This window comes from Chiloscyllium punctatum, chromosome 1 (assembly GCF_047496795.1).
Source record: "Chiloscyllium punctatum isolate Juve2018m chromosome 1, sChiPun1.3, whole genome shotgun sequence".
In the NCBI taxonomy this organism is placed as follows: domain Eukaryota; kingdom Metazoa; phylum Chordata; class Chondrichthyes; order Orectolobiformes; family Hemiscylliidae; genus Chiloscyllium; species Chiloscyllium punctatum.
In genome coordinates, this window is record NC_092739.1 from 51,011,486 (window position 1) to 51,031,871 (window position 20,386).

The 20,386-nt window shown below is 44.1% G+C and overlaps 1 protein-coding gene across 12 annotated transcripts in view; it reads right to left on the minus strand.

Moving 5' to 3' along the window:
- LOC140464516 (protein FAM184B-like) overlaps nt 1-20,386 on the minus strand; it is a 199,330-nt gene that overhangs the window by 5,539 nt on the left and 173,405 nt on the right. For 9 of the 12 annotated variants that reach the window (XM_072560568.1, XM_072560480.1, XM_072559903.1 and 6 more), the window contains 2 exons: nt 8,770-8,862; nt 5,758-5,963 (listed from right to left, as the gene is read on the minus strand). In XM_072560568.1, coding sequence (XP_072416669.1) covers nt 5,758-5,963; nt 8,770-8,862 — 299 coding nt within the window. Of the gene's footprint in view, nt 1-5,757; nt 5,964-8,769; nt 8,863-20,386 lie in introns of those variants that run through there. The other 3 variants (XM_072560302.1, XR_011954997.1, XR_011955004.1) reach the window with 2 other exon arrangements.

Here is a 20,386-nt window from a genome sequence, read left to right on the forward strand (position 1 = left end):
AAAGTACAATGTTAATATCAGGATTTTTTTTTCTGTCCTCTTTGGTATTGAGCTTTTAAAATGTTGAGGTTGCATCCATCTAAATTAATAGTGAGTATCTTAAGTCATTGCTAACTTGAGTCTTGAAGGTGACTGAAGTTTTAAGGGGTTCAGGATGTGAGCCATCCATCTGAGTACCTAGTTTCTTTGTCTTCATAACCAGTGTTCATATGGCTGGTCCAGTTCTATTTCTGGACAACAGTGAACTGCGCCGCCCCCCCCCCCCAAAGAAATTATTAGGTTTTGATGCTAGGAACCTCAAATGTAAAAATCATAGGAAGATGGCTGGATTTTTCCCTTTTTCATTAGGTGTCTATTATCAGGCACAAATAATGTTACCTGACACCTGTTAGCCCACAGCAAGTCAGGTAGCACCTATGGAGCCAGAGAGTTGACATTTCAGGCATAACCTTTTATCAGTCCTGATGAAGGGTCATGCCCAAAACAGTCCTCAAGTGCTGCCTGACCTGTTGTGCCTTTTCCAGCATCTCACTTTGTTGACTGACTCTGCAGTCCTTACTATCTCCTAGCTGTTAGCCCAGGCCTGATGTTATCAAGACTCTAGTTTAGACTGATCTGTGCTAAAGAAGGTTCACTGGACTCTAAATGTTAACTCTGTTTTCTCACCACAGATCTTGCTAAAACTGCTGAGCTTCTCCAGTTATTTCTGCTTTTGTTTCAGATTTCCAACAGGTCGTTGTTTTATTGTAATTTATTCCATATAAGCATGCAATTAGGTATGATAAACTTTGGACTGAATCTTGCATTTTGTTTGGCTAAGTGTGTTGAGTTTCCTTTTGGGGAGGGGTTCTCACCATGTGGTTCAGTGCGATTTCTTGCTGCATCTTGCCAAACCCACCACATTAACTGCCTACTCTGCTCCAATCGTGTCCTCTTATCCAATTCTAGCTCCACCTTATTACGCACCAAAACAACTCACCACTCACTGGACATCAGCCAAAAGAATGGCATCCCTGCCATGTGCACCATCTTTAAAAGGTTGCTGTGTCCACTTGAATAAACACAAGCATTCCAAAGCTGTCTTGCTCAGCAGAGGACAGTTGAAATGAGGATGTTGTACAAGGGCAAAATTGCACATGATTCTCTGATAGAGACCTGGAGCTCCTGGTCGATGAGGTGATGCAAAGAGGTGAAATCCTTGCCTTAAGGACTCGAAGAGGAGGGTCTCAACATCTGCTCCTGGCAGTTGGTCTGAAGTTGCCACTCAGGTAGGGAAGTCTCCACTGTCTGGAGGAACAGCCAGCAGTGCTGTAAGAAAACAATCTTCTCCGTTCCACCAAGGGAAGTGGTCCACTCCAGTATCTCATACACATTTTATTCCTGCTACTGTACCAACTCCTACCAAGGCTCACACTTTCCCACTATTTGCTTACAATATTCTACCACCCCCCCCCCCCCCTCCCCAAATTGCTCTTTTTCATTCATAACCTCCCACACCATCAACCGTTCATAGCCTCTGTGCTGCCTACTCACTCACTCACTCAGGGCACCTTACCAGATTAAACTGCCATGCCACCCACTTTTGCGTTAATCAGTTTCTCTTACTTTTGACAGTCCCACAATAAGGCTGAAAGGCCCTTATGGTCGCAGGGTGCCTTGCATCAAACTCCTCACTCTAAAATATGAGAATTGTGGCCCTTGTGGGAGAAGGCTGGGACCACTCCTGGTGGGGAGGAGGAGGAGGAATACTAAAGCATCAATATCCTGCCAACCGAGTAAATAACACTCTTCATTCCATCTACAGCTCTCACATTAACCCTGCTGTCTGTCAGGGTCATTCAACATATGCCACTTCTAACCACTGGCCACAAAACTGACTCTCTCTCTCTTTTGTCTTACTGGTTGCTATGGAGCCACAGGATTGGCCCATAACCCATACTCTGGCCTGCTTAAGCACAGACCTCCTGATTGAGATCACCTTGACTGGTTGCCTGACCATTGTCAATCTCCTGGCCTTAAATTGTAGGCTGCTTTTGTATTAATGTTCTGGGAACACCTGACCAATGAGTGCCTCTGTGGACTTCAAGGACAATTACTACCTTAAGAGAAGGCTACCTGATTGCTGCATACAGAGTATGGTTATTGCATAAACTGTTGACATATAGTGTCGGTGTGAGTTTGAAGCAGATCACTACCACACAGCAAAACATCCAGCCAATTGACTGAGATTTCTGATCAACAAAGCAGACTGCCTGGTTATGCCACTGCCCGAATTAACATGATAAGGCAGAGTGCTAAGTGGGTTAGCATTAAGAAAGCCTTTGAACAGCCCTGAGATGCAGCCTGGTCTAGTCCATGAACCTTTTAATGTTAATTGCTGGTGTGTTTGCAATGCAGATTTTCGCTTCCTAATTGGCCTGCCAGAAGATCAATGGGTGGCAAGATGGTCATGGGGGTTGGCAAATGTCAGATGCCACTGTCAGTGGATATGACATGCTGCTTATTGCTGTGTAACAAGGAGGGTAGTCACAACAAGGACAAGCAGATGTCTTCATTGACTTTCATTATGAGATTTCTCTCAGCTAGCTTGTTTTGCATATTTGGTAAGATAGGAAACTGAATATTAATCAGGTGAGTTGGGCCATGAACAACAATAATGGTCCTTAATTAGTAGTTTGCTGCTGTCTGGTAAAAAACCTACCTTTCTACTTGGCAAAAACGTAAAAGATGGAGAAAAATGCCCTTGGCTTCGAGGTAAGCCTCATCTGATTCTGCCACAAATCTCACCATCGCCCATGTTGCTCAGATCCTTTGAAAACTCCTCCCATGTTACAGACTGTGGAGGATGATCTTTTTCTGCAAAGGGTCCAGAGCTAATCTCCCACCAGGTCCACCTGACAACATAATAGGTGAAGCTGCTAAAGACACTCCTCAGTATTAACCCATTCAGACCCATGCACCCTTATCCATCAGTGCCCTAGCCCAAGATATTATACCACATTGTTCCTCCTCTAAAACCAACTCCAACACAGCCTCTCCCAAAGATGTCTGATCACTTCCCAGGCTAAAAGCCTAGGACCTTTTCAGGGTGTAGATGCCAATGATTTCTACAGTCTTCTTTATAGTGCTGGCAGCACCTGTGCCAATTAGATGGAGGGTGGGAATTCAGAGGATTACAAAATTGTCCCTGCGCCATTTGGAAGCCACTGTGTCTGTACTGGCTCTCTGAAGAAGCTTAACGGCTAAGCTGTTCTCCTGCCCTTTCCCCATAATCCTACATTTTATTACTATTTAAGTAAAAAAATCTGATGTGATCTTGAATTCTACAATTCAACTGGCATCCACCACGCTTCCAGGTAGAGCACTTGAGACTCAAACCACTTGTTGCATGAAACTGCTACTTTTTGCATCACATTTACTTTTTCAAATTGCTCTGATTTATGCCTTCTCATTCTTGATCTAGTTGTAGGCGGAATAGTTTCTCCCCATTCACTCTTTCAATTAAATATTCTCTTAGCCTTCTCCTTTTCAACTTCTGTCTATTCTCATAGCTGAAGTTTCTCATCCTTGGAACCATTCTTGTAAATCTCTTCTGTATTGTGTCCAATATATTTTTATCCTCACTATAGTATGTGCTCAATACAATCCTTCAACTGAGATCCAAGCAGTAACTTATACAGGTTCAAAGTTAAAAATCACAACACCAGGTTGTAGTCCAATAGGTTTATTTGAAAGTACATTGCCTTTTTCCCCTGTGCACTGAGAGGAGGTCTGACCCTCAGTTTGTTTAACATTTCGTGAGCAGGTCATTACTGAAACAGGCCTTTCAAAAGTAGATCAGTTGGATCTGACATTTTCTTCCAGGAAGGTGAACAGTACATTCCTCCCCCATTCCCACTCCAGAAAAACAGGCCCCAAGGCTGTGTTGAGGTCAGCAACTGTGTGGTTCAATGAATCATTGAATAGCTGCCATTTAATTCCACTGCTGATTTACTCTCTCCATCATTTTACTGCTGATCAGAGGTAACTGGCTAGTTTAAATTTAACCTGCTTTTGTAGTTAGGACAGACTGGGCAATTTTTCACATTCTTGATTCGATGCAATGTCATTTCTGCTAGATGAGTAGCTACTCTGAAGCTTTTCCCTGAAGTCGGTCTTCTCTTTATCGTTTACTCTAAATTTCAGCTTGCTGTGGAAAGCAGAATGTCAATACAAGAGAGCACTTTATCAATTGGCTAAATATTTTGTGTTGGTGTAGTAGTTACAAATTGGAATTAAACTTTTGTTGCATGTATAGACAAATCGCAAACAGAAAAGTTAATATGTCTTTCAATCAAACATAGTCAATTCCAAACACTAAGCGCAAGAAGCAAAGAGGCAGCTACTAAAATAATTACAAGCTATTTGTTTTCAAAAGTTGAGGAATCACTTCTGAAGATAAGCAAAATGAAAGAAATTTAACAATAGATGTTTAAACATAACTATAAATCTATGTTCAAAATGTCTGCAAGACATTTTCTATCTGTCTGATCAAGTGACTAAGGATCAGTAGAAATGCATGACATCCAAGTTCAGCTGAGAGATCCAGGAAGTAATTACAGTATACTGCTATGGCTCCAAGCATCAAACTGAACCGGCAGTAACCTTTGCTTGATTGGCAGCAAAAGTCTGCTTAAGCCTAACCATCAATTTAAAAACACTTCACCTATGTCACTGTTAATGTCAAATTCCACAGAATCATAACCACTGACTAGTACCTCTAACTCCCCTGACTTTATTCCCAATCCTGGGCTGAGAAGTGGCAGACGGAGTTTAATTTAGATAAATGCAAGGTGGTGCATTTTGGGAAAACAAATCTTAGCAGGACTTATACACTTAATGGTAAGGTCCTCAGGAGTATTGCTGAACAAACAGATCTTGGAGTATAGGTTCACAGCTCCTTGAAAGTAGAGTCGTAGGTAGATAGAATAGTGAAGGTGGCGTTTGGAATGCTTTCCTTTATTGGTCAGAGTACTGAGTATAGGAGTTAGGAGGCCATGTTACGGCTGTACAGGACATTGGTCAGGCCACTGTTGGAATATTGCGTGCGTTTCTGGTCTCCTTCCTTTTGGAAGGATGTTGTCAAACTTGAAAAGGTTCAGAAAAGATTTACAAGGATGTTGTCAGGGTTGGAGGATTTGTGCTATGGGGAGATGTTAAATAAGCTAGGGCTGTTTTCCCTGGAGTGTCAGAGGCTGAGGGGTGACCTTATAGAGGTTTACAAAATCATGAGGGGTCATGGATAGGGTAAATAGCCACGGTCTTTTCCCTTGGGTGAGGGGAGTCCAGAACTAGGGTGCATAGGTTAAGGGTGAGGGGGGAAAAGATTTAAAGAGACCTAAGGGGCAACTTTTTCACGCAAAGGGTGTTGTGTGTGGGAAATGGGCTGCCAGAGAAAGTGGTGGAGGCTGGTACAATTGCAGTATTTAAAAGGCATCTGGATGGGCTTAGAAGGGTTTAGAGGGATATGGGCTGGGTGCTGGCAGGTGGGACAAGATTGGATTGAGATAGCTGGTTGGCATGGATGTGTTGGACCGAAGGGTCTGTTTCCATGCTGTACATCTCTACGACTCCATGACTCTGCCCTATTCAAGGACAAACACGTCAATTTAAAACTTGACATACTATTATACTCAATTCCAAAAAATAAATTAGTGGAAGCTATCAATGGGATTTAAGATTTAAAATAAAAGCTTCAATTTAAGAGTAGAGTAATACCTTGAGGCTTGTTTCGATGGCTGGACTTGTGAAGGCTGATTCAATAACCTAGACGTGCTGCTGAGGCTTTGGTCCAGGCTCGGAGATTTAGTCATTAGAGGAAACCTAATGATTGGAGTTGATTCTGAGCTTAGAAAACTTTTCTCATATGAACTCAGGTTGGGAACACTGACCACCCGGACTGGCAAGTCTTCTGTTCTCTTCTTCTGAAGTTTACAATCAGAAAATAAAAAGAGAATACATTAAATTGTATTAGTCACTCCTTACAGGGAAGTACTATCATGGCCCAGATCTTTTGTTGAAAATTTGATTGTCTGAAAGCTGCTATGAATCGGTGAATCAACAGGACTTATACACTTAATGGTAAGGTCCTAGGGAGTGTTGCTGAACAAAGAGACCTTAGAGTGCAGGTTCATAGCTCCTTGAAAGTGGAGCCGCAGGTAGATAGGATAGTGAAGGCGGCGTTTGGTATGCTTTCCTTTATTGGTCAGAGTATTGAGTACAGGAGTTGGGAGGTCATGTTGCGGCTGCATCGGTTAGGCCACTGTTGGAATATTGCGTGCAATTCTGGTCCCCTTCCTATCGGAAAGATCTTGTGAAACTTGAAAGGGTTCAGAAAAGATTAACAAGAATGTTGCCAGGGTTGGAGGATCTGAGCTATAGGGAGAGTCTGAACAGGCTGAGGCTGTTTTCCCTGGAGTGTTTGAGGCTGAGGGGTGACCTTATAGAGGTTTACAAAATTAGGAGGGACATGGATAGGTTAAATAGGCAAAGTCTTTTCCCTGGGATCGGGGAGTCCAGAACTAGAGGGCATAGGTTTAGGGTGAGAGGGGAAAGATATAAAAGAGACCTAAGGGGCAACTTTTTCACACAGAGGGTGGTACGTGTATGGAATGAGCTGCCAGAGGATGTGGTGGAGGCTGGTACAATTGCAACATTTAAGAGGCATTTGGATGGGTATATGAATAGGAAGGGTTTGGAGGGATATGGGCTGGATGCTGCCAGGTGGGACTAGATTGGGTTGGGATATCTGGTCGGCATGGACGGGTTGGACTGAAGGGTCTGTTTCCATTCTGTACATCTCTATGAATCTATGATCTATGTACAGTAATTTGTGGCAATGGATTGACACTCCATGAATTGCGGAAATGCAGTCTCATGCTGAACATTCTTCAGCAAGACGCAGCCTTTGTGTGTTACAACCCCCCCCACCCCCCCCCCCCCCCCCCCCACCCCCCCCCCCCCCCCCCCCACCCCCCTCAAAAAAGTGCATTCTTTTGTCTTGGCATGATTTGGAGAACTTATCCAAATTAATGATGCTGACCTTGGCATTCATTTTCTGTTCAGCATCTTTATTCCCCTGTGTATTTGCCAAGAATCGTGCTGTAACTATAAATACACAGTTTCTTTTAAACACCTCCCAACCTCTCCCTGTCTTCACCCTCCTGTTCACCATTTCCTTAAATCTGACAAACTCCTTTCTGCTTCCCACTTACTCACTGCCCCTCTCCCAGCCTAGATGGGGTAGAGATGTCACAAGGTGATTGAAGAGGGGGAGCAAGCAGGGATGTGAAGGTCAGATGTGGGAAATGGGAACAAGAGACAGAAATAATTGGTGGATCTAACAGCATTAAGTGGAAAAAGATTTTTGGGGGAAAATAAAGTTCAAGGTTAGCCCATAAGTTTTAATGTACAAGTTATCTGTCATGAATCTAACCCACCTTTATTATATGTTTTCTTACAAAAAAGTAATTTCTAGCACATTTTCATTTAGTACATTGTGTTTCAGGAACACATTCAGAATATTACATGAGGGATAGCTGTAATAGCCAGTTAAGCATGGCACTAAAAGTTAAACCAAATAATTAGGAACATAATACAACAAAAATAAAACAAAGAACTGTGGATGCTGGAGATCTGAAACAAAAACAGACATTGCTTCCCCCATTTGATATGTAAATCACTAAGTTCTTGTCTGAGGTCTGGTCATTTACACACTCGAACGTTATCCCAGAGTGACAGAGACTGGCAGGGGGAAGAAAACCATATTTCTGCAGGATTTAAAATTCTGCAACAGACTAGAGGAGCTACCAGAGGGAATATTTCCAACATCTCAAAGCTGGTTTATGTACATATTTGCTACAGAGTAACTTTACAAGTTTGCTGAAAATACAAAACAGGGTGTGATCAAGAGTTGAAAGGAGAATGCAAGGTAATCTAGACAAGCTAAGTGTCTGGACAAACACATGGCAGGTGCAGTATAATGTGGATGAATGTGAAGTTATACACGAGTGAAAAATAAAGGCGGCTATTACTTAAATGGTGATATATATATGGAAATGTGAATGTACAAAGGGATCTGGCTTTACTTGTACGTCAATGAAAGTAAATAGGCAGGTGCAGCAAGCAATTAGGAAGGCAAATGGTATATTAGTCTTCATTACAGGAGAAATTAAATTAAGATGTCTTGCTGCAATTATACTGGGCCTTGTTAAGGCCACACCTGGAGTATGGTGTGCAGTTCTGGTGTCCCTACCTAAGCAAAGATTTACTTGCCATGGAGGAAATGCAGTGAACGTTCAGTAGGCTAATAGATGAGGAGGCAGGACTATCACGAGGGGAAACATTTCTTCACTCAGAGGGTAGCTAACTTGTAGAATTCACTACCATAGCAGGTAGTGGAGGCCTGGTCACTGAGCATGTTCAAGAAAGAGATTGATAATATTTTCAGAAACTAAAGCCATCAAGGGGCATGGAGTGAAAGTGGGAACATGGCACGGAGATGAAGAACCAGCTGTGATCAGCGAAGGAGCAGGCTTGAAGGGCCAAATGGAGTACTCCTGCTCCGAATTCCTATATTTAGGTGAAAGACAGCCATGTTAATTTTTAAAAAGTGATTCATCAAGCCAGATTTCATTCTGGGATCTGACTTGTCCGGTAATGGTATCAACTGGGATCGTAACACTCAGAAAAGTCATAACTTTCAGCTGGTCTAAACACAGACAATCTTACCTTCAAGGTCGGTGTGAAGGTTCCAGCAGACAGACATCTATTGATGCTACTTTCACTGTTTGCCATAGCTAATTGGTGAAATCTTCTTTCATCCTGTCAATTTAAGACAATAAAGAATTTTATCAAACATGAATTTATTTAAACGAATTTAAGCCAGAAAAACATTCCAAAATATTATAATAAAGTTTTGACTTTTGATCGTATTGGTAACTACAGACTTGGATCATGAGTAGACCATTTTACCCGTTAATCCTGCCCAACCAGCCTAAAAAGATGATACGAGGTAAAAACAATGACTGCAGATGCTGAAAACCAGATTCTGGATTAGTGGTGCTGGAAGAGCACAGCAGTTCAGGCAGCATCCAAGGAGCTTCGAAATCGACGTTTCGGGCAAAAGCCCTTCATCAGGAATAAAGGCAGAGAGCCTGAAGCGTGGAGAGATAAGCTAGAGGAGGGTGGGGGTGGGGAGAAAGTAGCATAGAATACAATGGGTGAGTGGGGGAGGAGATGAAGGTGATAGGTCAAGGAGGAGAGGGTGGAGTGGATAGGTGGAAAAGGAGATAGGCAGGTAGGACAAGTCATGGGGACAGTTACTGAGCTGGAAGTTTAGAACTAGGGTGAGGTGGGGGAAGGGGAAATGAGGAAACTGTTGAAGTCCACATTGATGCCCTGGGGTTGAAGTGTTCCGAGGCGGAAGATGAGGCGTTCTTCCTCCAGGGGTCTGGTGGTGAGGGAGCGGCGGTGAAGGAGGCCCAGGACCTCCATGTCCTTGGCAGAGTGGGAGGGGGAGTTGAAATGTTGGGCCACGGGGTGGTGTGGTTGATTGGTGCGGGTGTCCCGGAGATGTTCCCTAAAGCGCTTTGCTAGGAGGCGCCCAGTCTCCCCAATGTAGAGGAGACCACATCGGGAGCAACGGATACAATAAATGATATTTGTGGATGTGCAAGTAAAACTTTGATGGATGTGGAAGGCTCCTTTCAGGCCTTGGATAGAGGTGAGGGAGGAGGTGTGGGCGCAGGTTTTACAGTTCCTGCGGTGGCAGGGGAAAGTGCCAGGATTGGAGGGTGGGTTGTTTGGGGGCGTGGACCTGACCAGGTAGTTACGGAGGGAACGGTCTTTGCGGAAGGCGGAAAGGGATGGGGACGGAAATATATCCCTGGTAGTGGGGTCTGTTTGGAGGTGGCAGAAATGTTGGCGGATGATTTGGTTTATGTGAAGGTTGGTAGGGTGGAAGGTGAGCACCAGCGGTGTTCTGTCCTTGTTATGGTTGGAGGGGTGTGGTCTGAGGGCGGAGGTGCGGGATGTAGATGAGATGCGTTGGAGGGCATCTTTAACCACGTGGGAAGGGAAATTGCGGTCTCTAAAGAAGGAGGCCATCTGGTGTGTTCTGTGGTGGGACTGGTCCTCCTGGGAGCAGATCCGGCGGAGGCGGAGGAATTGGAAATACGGGATGGCATTTTTGCAAGAGATAGGGTGGGAAGAAGTGTAATCCAGGTAGCTGTGGGAGTCGGTGGGTTTGTAAAAAATGTCAGTGTCAAGTCGGTTGTCATTAATGGAGATGGAGAGGTCCAGGAAGGAGAGCGAGGTGTCAGAGATGGTCCAGGTAAATTTAAGGTCAGGGTGGAATGTGTTGGTGAAGTTGATGAATTGCTCAACCTCCTCACGGGAGCACAAGGTGGCGCCAATGCAGTCATCAATGTAGCGGAGGAAGAGGTGGGGAGTGGTGCCAGTGTAATTACGGAAGATCAACTGCTCTACGTAGCCAACAAAGAGACAAGCATAGCTGGGGCCCATACGTGTGCCCATGGCTATCCCTTTGGGCTGGAGGAAGTGGGAGGATTCAAAGGAGAAATTGTTAAGGGTGAGGACAGTTCGGCCAAACGAATGAGAGTGTCGGTGGAAGGGTACTGTTGGGGACGTCTGGAGAGGAAAAACGGAGGGCTTGGAGGCCCTGGTCATGGCAGATGGAGGTGTAGAGAGATTGGATATCCATGGTGAAGATGAGGCGTTGGGGGCCAGGGAAACGGAAGTCTTGGAGGAGGTGGAGGACATGGGTGGTGCCTCAAACGTACGTGGGGAGTTCCTGGACTAGGGGGGATAGGACAGTGTCGAGGTAGGTAGAGATGAGTTCAGTGGGGCAGGAGCATGCTGAGATAATGGGTCGGCCAGGGTGGTCAGGCTTGTGGATCTTGGGAAGGAGGTAGAACCGGGCAGTGCGGGGTTCCCGGACTATGAGGTTGGAAGCTGTGGGTGGGAGATCTCCTGAGGTGATGAGGTTCTGTATGGTCCGGGAGATGATGGTTTGGTGATGGGGGGGTGGGGTCATGGTCGAGGGGGCAGTAGGAAGAGGCGTCCTCGAGTTGGCGTTTGGCTTCAGCGGTGTAGAGGTGAGTGCGCCAGACTACCACTGCGCCCCCTTTATCCACTGGCTTGATGGTGAGGTTGGGATTGGAGCAGAGGGATTGGAGGGCTGTGCGTTGTGCGGGTGAGAGGTTGGAGTGGGGGAGGGGGGTCGACAGGTTGAGGCGGTTAATGTCCCGGCGGCAGTTGGAAATGAAGAGGTCGAGGGCAGGTAATAGGCCAGCGTGGGGTGTCCAGGTGGATGCAGTGTGTTGGAGGTGGGCGAAGGGATCCTTGGAAGGTGGGCGGGAGTCCTGATTGTGAAAGTAAGCTCAGAGGCGGAGGCGACGGAAGAATTGTTCGACATCACGGCGTGTATTAAATTCATTGATGTGTGGACGGAGGGGGATGAAGGTGAGTCCTTTGCTGAGGACTGATCGTTCGTCCTCAGTGAGGGGGAGGTCTGGGAGGGGATGGTGAAAACTCGGCAGGGCTGGGAGCTGGGATCTGGTGTGGGTGGAGAGCTGGGAGTGGGGGCGGAACCTGTAACTGGAGTGGGTGTGATGGTGGGGGGAATGGTTTGGAGCCATGAGCAGGGGTAGTGTTCCCCTCGGGGTTCTGGGGGGGTGGGGATAGTGACAGTGGGGTCCGTGGGGGGCATGTCAGCAGAATGCAGGTGAGTGGCGCTGGTGGGGGCGGAAGTGGTGGTGACCACAGCAGTAGGGGTGGCGGAAGTGACTGAGTGTGTGGCATCAGCGATGATGTGAAGGACAGAAGTGATGTCAGGTGTGATGCATGAGGAATTGTGAGGGGTGGAAGTGGTTGTGGGAGTGGCCATGATGGGGGCGGAAGTGACATCCGCCGACATTTCCGCCACCTCCAAATAGACCCCACTACCAGGGATATATTTCCCGCCCCACCCCTTTCCGCCTTCCGCAAAGACCGTTCCCTCCGCGACTACCTGGTCAGGTCCACGCCCCCAAACAACCCACCCTCCAATCCTGGCACTTTCCACTGCCACCGCAGGAACTGTAAAACCTGTGCCCACACCTCCTCCCTCACCTCTATCCAAGACCCGAAAGGAGCCTTCCACATCCATCAAAGTTTTACTTGCACATCCACAAATATCATTTATTGTATCCGTTGCTCCCGATGCGGTCTCCTCTACACTGGGGAGACTGGGCGCCTCCTAGCAGAGCGCTTTAGGGAACATCTCCGGGACACCCGCACCAATCAACCACACCGCCCCTTGGCCCAACATTTCAACTCCCCCTCCCACTCTGCCAAGGACATGGAGGTCCTGGGCCTCCTTCACCGCCGCTCCCTCACCACCAGACCCCTGGAGGAAGAACGCCTCATCTTCCGCCTCGGAACACTTCAACCCCAGGGCATCAATGTGGACTTCAACAGTTTCCTCATTTCCCCTTCCCCCACCTCACCCTAGTTCTAAACTTCCAGCTCAGTAACTGTCCCCATGACTTGTCCTACCTGCCTATCTCCTTTTCCACCCATCCACTCCACCCTCTCCTCCTTGACCTATCACCTTCATCCCCTCCCCCACTCACCCATTGTATTCTATGCTACTTTCTCCCCACCCCCACCCTCCTCTAGCTTATCTCTCCACGCTTCAGGCTCACTGCCTTTATTCCTGATGAAGGGCTTTTGCCCGAAACGTCTATTTCGAGGCTACTTGGATGCTGCCTGAACTGCTGTGCTCTTCCAGCACCACTAATCCAGAATCTAAAAAGATGGTAGCAAATCTGTTCCAATCCAGACTCCTCTTTCATGCCAGCTCATCAGAGCCCTCAACCCTTCCATATTTCAAAATTCTATACCTCCTCTTTAAATACTTTCAGGGGTCCAGCTTCCACAACTCCCTGGAGATAGAGAATTCCAAACTTTCACCACTCTAAGAAATTCCTTCACATCTTCGTATAAATTAGTGTTCCATTATTCTGCAACTACATCCCAAAGTTTGAGATTGCCCCACTAATGGAAACATCTTCTCAACATCTACTGTATCTGAAGCACCCTCCAAATCTTGTATGTTTCAATAAGATTACCCTTCATTCTTCTGAGCTTTATTGAATAACGGCCTAATCTATTTGTGTTGACTTACCAAGAACAGCTAATCAGCACTTGAATTTCTATTGTACAGATTTCAATGCCAATACATCCTTTGTTAAATACAGAGGAATTTTGATTATCCAAACGAGAGGGGCAGGCACTATTTTGTTCAGATAGTTGATTATTCTGATAATTGATTAATCTATTTTGCTTCTAATTTCCATCCTTCCTGCACATTCACATGATCCATATGTGACCGTTGCCAGGACAGACCTTCACCAACGCCCACTGACCATAAAGCCACGGACTCTCCATGGTCTTGACTGCACTTCAGCGCACTGTGCTTCCTGTAAGGACTCTATTCCATTCTCCTGGTTTCACTGTCCCATCTGTTCAATGTTACCTTCAGGGTCTTGGTCACGGGAGATTAAACAGGGAAGCCATACTGCTCTAACGCTGTGCTCTAGCGGAGAATTTGTTTAAATCTACAATTTTAAGTCTGGACAGCATTACTTTAGAATAAAGGGGTCACACATTGAAGACAGATGAGGATTTTCATTTCTCCAACGTTGTAAATCTGTGGAATTCTTTACTGCAAAATGACAGTTGAGGCTGGGTAGTTAAATATATTCAAGGCAGAGGTAGGCAGATTTTTAATCAGAAAGGGAATTGAGAGTTGTGGGGAAAAGGCAGGAAAGTGAAGTTGAGGATGATCAGATCAGCCATGTTATTAATCAATGATACAGCAGATGTGCTGGGCTGAGTGGCTTCCTTCTTAGAACCTGATGCACCCATAGTCTGTTCCTGCCCCACCAAAATCTTATTTCTTCCTGTTTCTTTCTCCCCTCCTCCAGTCTCTTCTCAGTTAGATTCGTGATTTGTCTGATGCTTTATTCTAGCCCAATGACGTGCAGTTTCCTGGCCCCAGGTGGATGTGAAATCCCTTGTTTCCCTGGCAGGATGGCCAGAAGGCTCTCTGATGCCCATGTAAGGCCTGATTATCCCCCACCTGGCTCTTGCTTTATTCTCTCTCTCTCTCCTTTACCTCATCCCAATTTCTCCAATTTAAAAGGTGTGGTTATGAGTACCCACATGGTCCCAAGCATTGGTTTCTTTGTGGAATACGTCAATCATTCCTTGTTCAGGTACTACTCAAGGAGTCTTCCCACAGTTCTTCTCTAGTACATGGAAATCATCATCATCAGTGCTGCTTCCTGCTCTCATCTGAAACTGAAAAATTAATCCATTTTGCTTCTAATTTGCATCCTTCCCTGACAGTCACGTGATCCATATGTGACCGTTGCCGGGACAGGCCTTCACCAACGCCCACTGACCATAAAGCCACGGACTCTCCATGGTCTTGACTGCACATCAGTGCACTGTGCTTCCTGTAAGGACTCCATCCCATTCTCCTGGTTTCACTGTCCCATCTGTTCAATGTTACCTTCAGGGTCATGGTCACAGGAGACTGGAAAGCTTGTTTGAGAGTTGGTGCTCAACCTCAAAAAGGTAGAATTTAGTATGCCTGGCGATAATAGTATGATCCTCATCAGCAGCTTGGATTTTTAAAAATAAAAGCCATGGAATGAAATGTAACGAGGTCAGAGGGACACAGGCCAGAGTGAGTGAGGGAGCAGAAAAACCTGGGGCAGGCAATGTCATACCGACAGTTCCAAATGAAGAGGTGATGTGCAGGTAAACTGCAAGAGGGACAGGTCCTTACTGAAGAAGTGTATTGGAATCAGATAAAAGGGGCCAAGCAGCAGGAAGAGGACATCTCCCCAGAGAATTTGCCATGATGACAACAGAAGAGGAGTTCAAATGGTCAAGTCCAAAATTCAGTAAGGTTGTAAAGGGATTGCTGAGTCATGGCTTATATTTGATTCACTGGATATAAAAAATAGCATTACAATACCTCCTTTTGATCATTTTCTCTAACAGTTTAATTTAATTTCTTAGAGCTTCAAGCTGATAACACATTTTCCTCCACTGAAACCCATTTGCTACAGTTTTGCTCAATGATGTAATCTATCATTTTAATTTCATGCTTCCAACTACACTAGAAACTGGATTTGGTACTTTTAGAATCAGAGAGTCCCTTCAGTGTGGAAACAGGCCCTACACCCCCTCTAGTCCACATCGACCCTCTGAAGAGTAACTCACCCAGACACATTCCCCTATATCTTACTCCTGACTAATGCACCCAACCTACACATTACTGAACACTGGACAATTTAGCACAATCAATTCACCTAACCTACACATCTTTAGATTGCGGGAGGAAACTGGAGCATCCGGAGGAAACCTATGCAGTCATGGGGAGAATATGAACAAACTCCACGCAGTCACTCAAGGGTGGAATCGAACCTGTGTCCCTGGCACTGAGAGGCAGCAGTGCTAACCACTGAGCCACCATGCTGCCTCTCATGTTGAGATATATGTTGGCATGAGGTGCCTTTGGGTTTGCATTAGTTTTAAAGTTGCAGTTTATCATAGTCCTGAGCAATTGCACTCATACATATAAAAAGCCTGCAATCAAAGATAAGTCTTTTTCTCACCCAACTGACATTAGATAGAGACAGACTCAGAATCTGAAGCAAAGAACTTCTAAAATTACAAAAGGACCTAGGTCCAACTGACTGACCGATTTGAGGATCTACCATCACTCTGAGTCAACAATGTGACATCACCAAAAACAACAGAAACTGACTAAAGTCACCTCATTTCACCCTTGTGATTTGGACTCAGTCTACAAAGTTTGATCCTTTTTCTAAATGTTTCCATCCATGATCTCTCTGATGTGTTGTTTATACTGTTGAGACGGACTAGTAGTATCCACTTGTTAAATGATAAGTTTGTTGATAAAAAATGAATTTTGTTTTCTTGATTACTGTTAAAACTTGGTGTGGATTTCTTTTATCCTGGATAGTCAGAGTTGTAAAAAAGCTCTATATGATTCAATTAGTCATTTGTACATTTGTGGCAGTCATTGCAATCGTAGTGTTTGATTTCCAGTGGATTCTTCCCATCAGGGTCCTATCGCTTATTTTAGTGTCAATGGCTACTATGGATATTCAATTTTAAACTATACCATTAAAATCACTTAGAAAAAAGCTGACTATTTCAGGTCCCACAGATTTTTATGTCATCACTAGTCTCACCACAGTCAGCTCTATTGTGTCAAAATTCATCCAACTTCTGAACCAGGTTAATAATTATTTTTCAATTCCACGAGCTTCACTATTAGCTAAATGTCACTTTAGGTACTTGAACCAATACTTTAAGGAAGTCCTGATAAATAACATCCACTGACAGTCCCAGAAGCTACTTTAATCACCCTTTCAAATGCATTTGAGTATACTCTGACTAAATCTGACTTAGCATAATGTTTAATTATGTTGAAATTGGGGACAATTATACAACAAAAACGTGATCTCGCAGTGGACACTCAGTCTCTATATTACCAGCAGGCACTAACAGCACTGGAAATCTGCATGCAAACTGGTGTACATGGTTCATTAAAGCTGCTCGAGAAAACTTACTTCAGGAGCCTCTCCATAATATAACTGGAATACTTTAGCAATTTCTTACCTGTACAGTATCCATTTGAAGAAAAAGTTAAAAAGTCAGACTGATTACAAAATCTCTTGGCTCGATAACCACCTCATCATGTTTCATGTCGGTCAACCTTGAACTACAGCATTTCTGCCAAATGGCTATGTTCTCTTCTATGGAAGGAAATATAGACTGTGCACTGTGGCAAACAGCAGCCTTTTACAAATATGCCCCTACCAATTCACTCTCTCACTCCCACAGCCCTCTTACCCTTATGTCTGATGCAGCTGAATATTCAACTGAGATAATCCTGCACAATAGAACCAGATATTCATTTTTACAGGGCTGAAACAGAACTAGCAATTGCAGCATTGGTGATGGTGATGTTATCATCCTAATAATAACATTCATCACTGCAAACTGCTTGATCTATTCAGAGGAAGTTAGTTCATGGTCAAAGTAAATCTAACTTTCCCTCAAGAAAATTGATCAAACCTTGCAGCATTGTGTCAGATTCTGGAGAGATGAAATTCATGTGTATGATTATGGTAAAAATCAGTGATAATGAGTTAGCATGTGCGTTTACATACTAAGACTTGAACCTGTATTGAATTCAAGTGACAACTTAAAAAGAAAACTTCGCTAGAAATGTTGGAAACCTTTTCAATGCTTTAAAATTGTGATGTTTTAGACCTAACAAAAAAGCAGAGCAAAATCATTCACAATAAAGTGTACTGTGAATAGGCAATTTTATAAATTACTTACAGATTTCAGAACAATAAAAATCACTAAAGCATTGCCAGATAGCGCATTGTGCTATTTGTTTAAATTGTGCAATGCAGCACTTAATAATACCTACGTGACACATAACAGAATGCTGTGTGTTCAATTTATTGGGAAAAGATAAAAGAAAACACTGGGTCAATATTTTCTCACAACCTTTTCTTCTGGGTTTGGGAACCCTATGTTAGGAGAACATCTCTGTATTGACCCTGCATTGTTGACCCTATAAGACAAATTAATGGGAAGGAGGAAGGATGCCTGCTCACTGTCCAATTTAAAATGGCAGGTCAGCTCCCAGAGCTGCAAGATCAATCGAGGGCTCCGATAATTGACAAATCAGAATCATTGAAGTATGTGGGGGTGGGAGAGAGGGCATGTGAGAATGGGAATAAGAGCGAGTGAGAAAGGATGACTCAAGATGGAAATGCCCTCTGAATTGGTTTCCAAATTATGAAAATAGAAGGAGGAGACAACAGCTGTAATGTTATCACCCTGGTCATTGCAGTCCAGTGTCTTCGGTGATTGGTTTGTAAAGCCAATGCTCATCCTCCATCTGCTAGCAGGAGGCCTATTCCTCCTTTCACAAGCTGGATTTTAACCACTTAAAAGGCATCTTGACTGCCAATCAGCATGGCAGAGTAAGAGGCAGTAGTAGACAGTTAACATAGTTAATTAACGTATCTGTCTACTTTGAGAGTCAGGAGCCATTCAGCCACTTTTAAAATGTCTTGGAGTAGAACCATAATGGCACATCAGCTGTGGTGGAAAATTCTAGGTTTGCCGATATCTTGGCTTCTGAAATTTTGGCCCCATGACTCTTACCTTCAGTCTTCTGAAAGTTTGCTTCAGATTCCTCTTTCACCAGTCCATGAATTTCTATTCCCTCATTTTTCTCTGGTATATATAATCTCTCAAATCTCATTTTCAGTCATGTCTCAAATTCTCAACCCTTAGTTTTTCCTTAGATCTATGTATCATTGACCACATCATTCCAAATCAACGCATCCACCATTTCTATCCTCCTCCATGTATTGCCAGATACAATATTGCAATGTTCCCTGGCTAAATCACAAGTTAGCTAACGTTCTGCTACTTGTATTCCATCTCAAACTCAGTCCTACTTTTAATCACCACCTTTTGTCACTGGCCTCCATTAGCTCCTAATCCCAAAAGGTTCCAAACTTAATATTCTCATCCTTGCATTTAAATCTCTTTATGGTTTTAGTGTTGAGTCTCTAATTCGTCTCAACGTTATTTTTGGATTCTAACTTCTTGTGCATGTGTTCTCCCTTCACAATTCAAATGCCAGGTTTTTATTGTTTTGAGATTGTTCATGTAATTTCTCTGAAATCCACTGTGTTTTGGATGCACTTACATTCTTCCCTGCAGACCCTTTCATAATACTCAGCCTGTGCTCCAAATGCTTCGCACGGCCCATGCTCACCTATCTTTCGGGTGTGTCTCCCTCTCAAAATTAAAACTTTTTCTTCTTCTCCTAAACTGATATGAAGCAAACTCTAGAATACAGTACTGAACTAACCTTGCATTCATTATTCATCTTTCATCTGTTCTCTTGCATAGTATGAAACATGTTTTGTATTCATTCATTCATTCATGGGGAGTGGATACCACAGGCCAGGACAGTAATTATCCCCTAATCCTAGTCATTCACATTGGCCTACATGCAACTCCAGATCCAGAAAGATAAGGAATGCAGATTCTCATCCCTAAAGGAAATTAATGAATGAAATGGATTTTTATAACCATCAACAGTGGTTACATCGTCACCATTAGACTAGATTTTCTAGATTTAACCAAAAAAATTTAATTCACCTCCCACGGTGGGATTTGAACCTACGTCCTCAGAACATTAGCATGGGATTCTGGATACTAGGCGAAAGTGAGTACTGAAGATGCTGGAGATTAGAGTCAAGAGTGTGGTGCTGAAAAAACACAGGTCAGGCAGCATCAGAGGAGCAGGAAAATCAACATTTTGGGTGAAAGCCCTTTATCAGGAATACTAGTTCTGGATTACTAGTTCTATGAAAATAATACTGTCGTTTTGAATGATGATCCTAATATATTAGAAGCCCCAATTTAGATGCAGCACAATTCTGCATCTTTGTGCAGATCTAGATCAGATTATCTAACCTACAATCATCAGCTAATCGCTCTGCATTTAGCTCTGAGAGACTTGAATGAGCAGAATTTGATGGTAAGAATAAAGCCCAGAAATACTGCATTTTCCTGGCACAGAATTCTGGCTTAACTCTGCTGCCTCACAGCACTAGGGACCTGGGTTCGATTCCAGCCTCAGGCGACCATCTGTGTGGAGTCTGCACATTTGCCCCATGTCTGCATGGGTTTCCTCCGGGTGCTCCGGTTTCCTCCCACAATCCAAAGATGTGCAGGTCAGGTGAATTGGCCATGCTAAATTGCTCATAGTGTTAGGTGCATTAGTCAGAGGTAAATATAGTCTAGGGGAATGGGTCTTGATGGGTTACTCTTCAGAGGGTCACTGTGGACTTACTGGGTCGAAGGGCCTGTTTCCATACTGTAGGCAATTTAATCATAAACTCTGGTCATACAGGTTTCGATTCTTACTCAGCATCACAGAAATCTTTAATGGGCGAAGGGGTGAATGTTTATGCAGCATGCCAAACAGGGTGCTTAGGGACATTTCTGTGAATCTGCCAGATAGCCTTCTACAAATCTTAGCACTTTTCTTTTTGGAGAAGTTTGCAGATATGCCAGTTAAAGGAATTCCTAAGGATATTAATTTATGTGGACTTCCAGAAGCCTATCAATAAAATTGACAAGGGTAGGGAATTAGGTTGGAGTTTGAAAACACAGCGTATGTATGTATATCTAC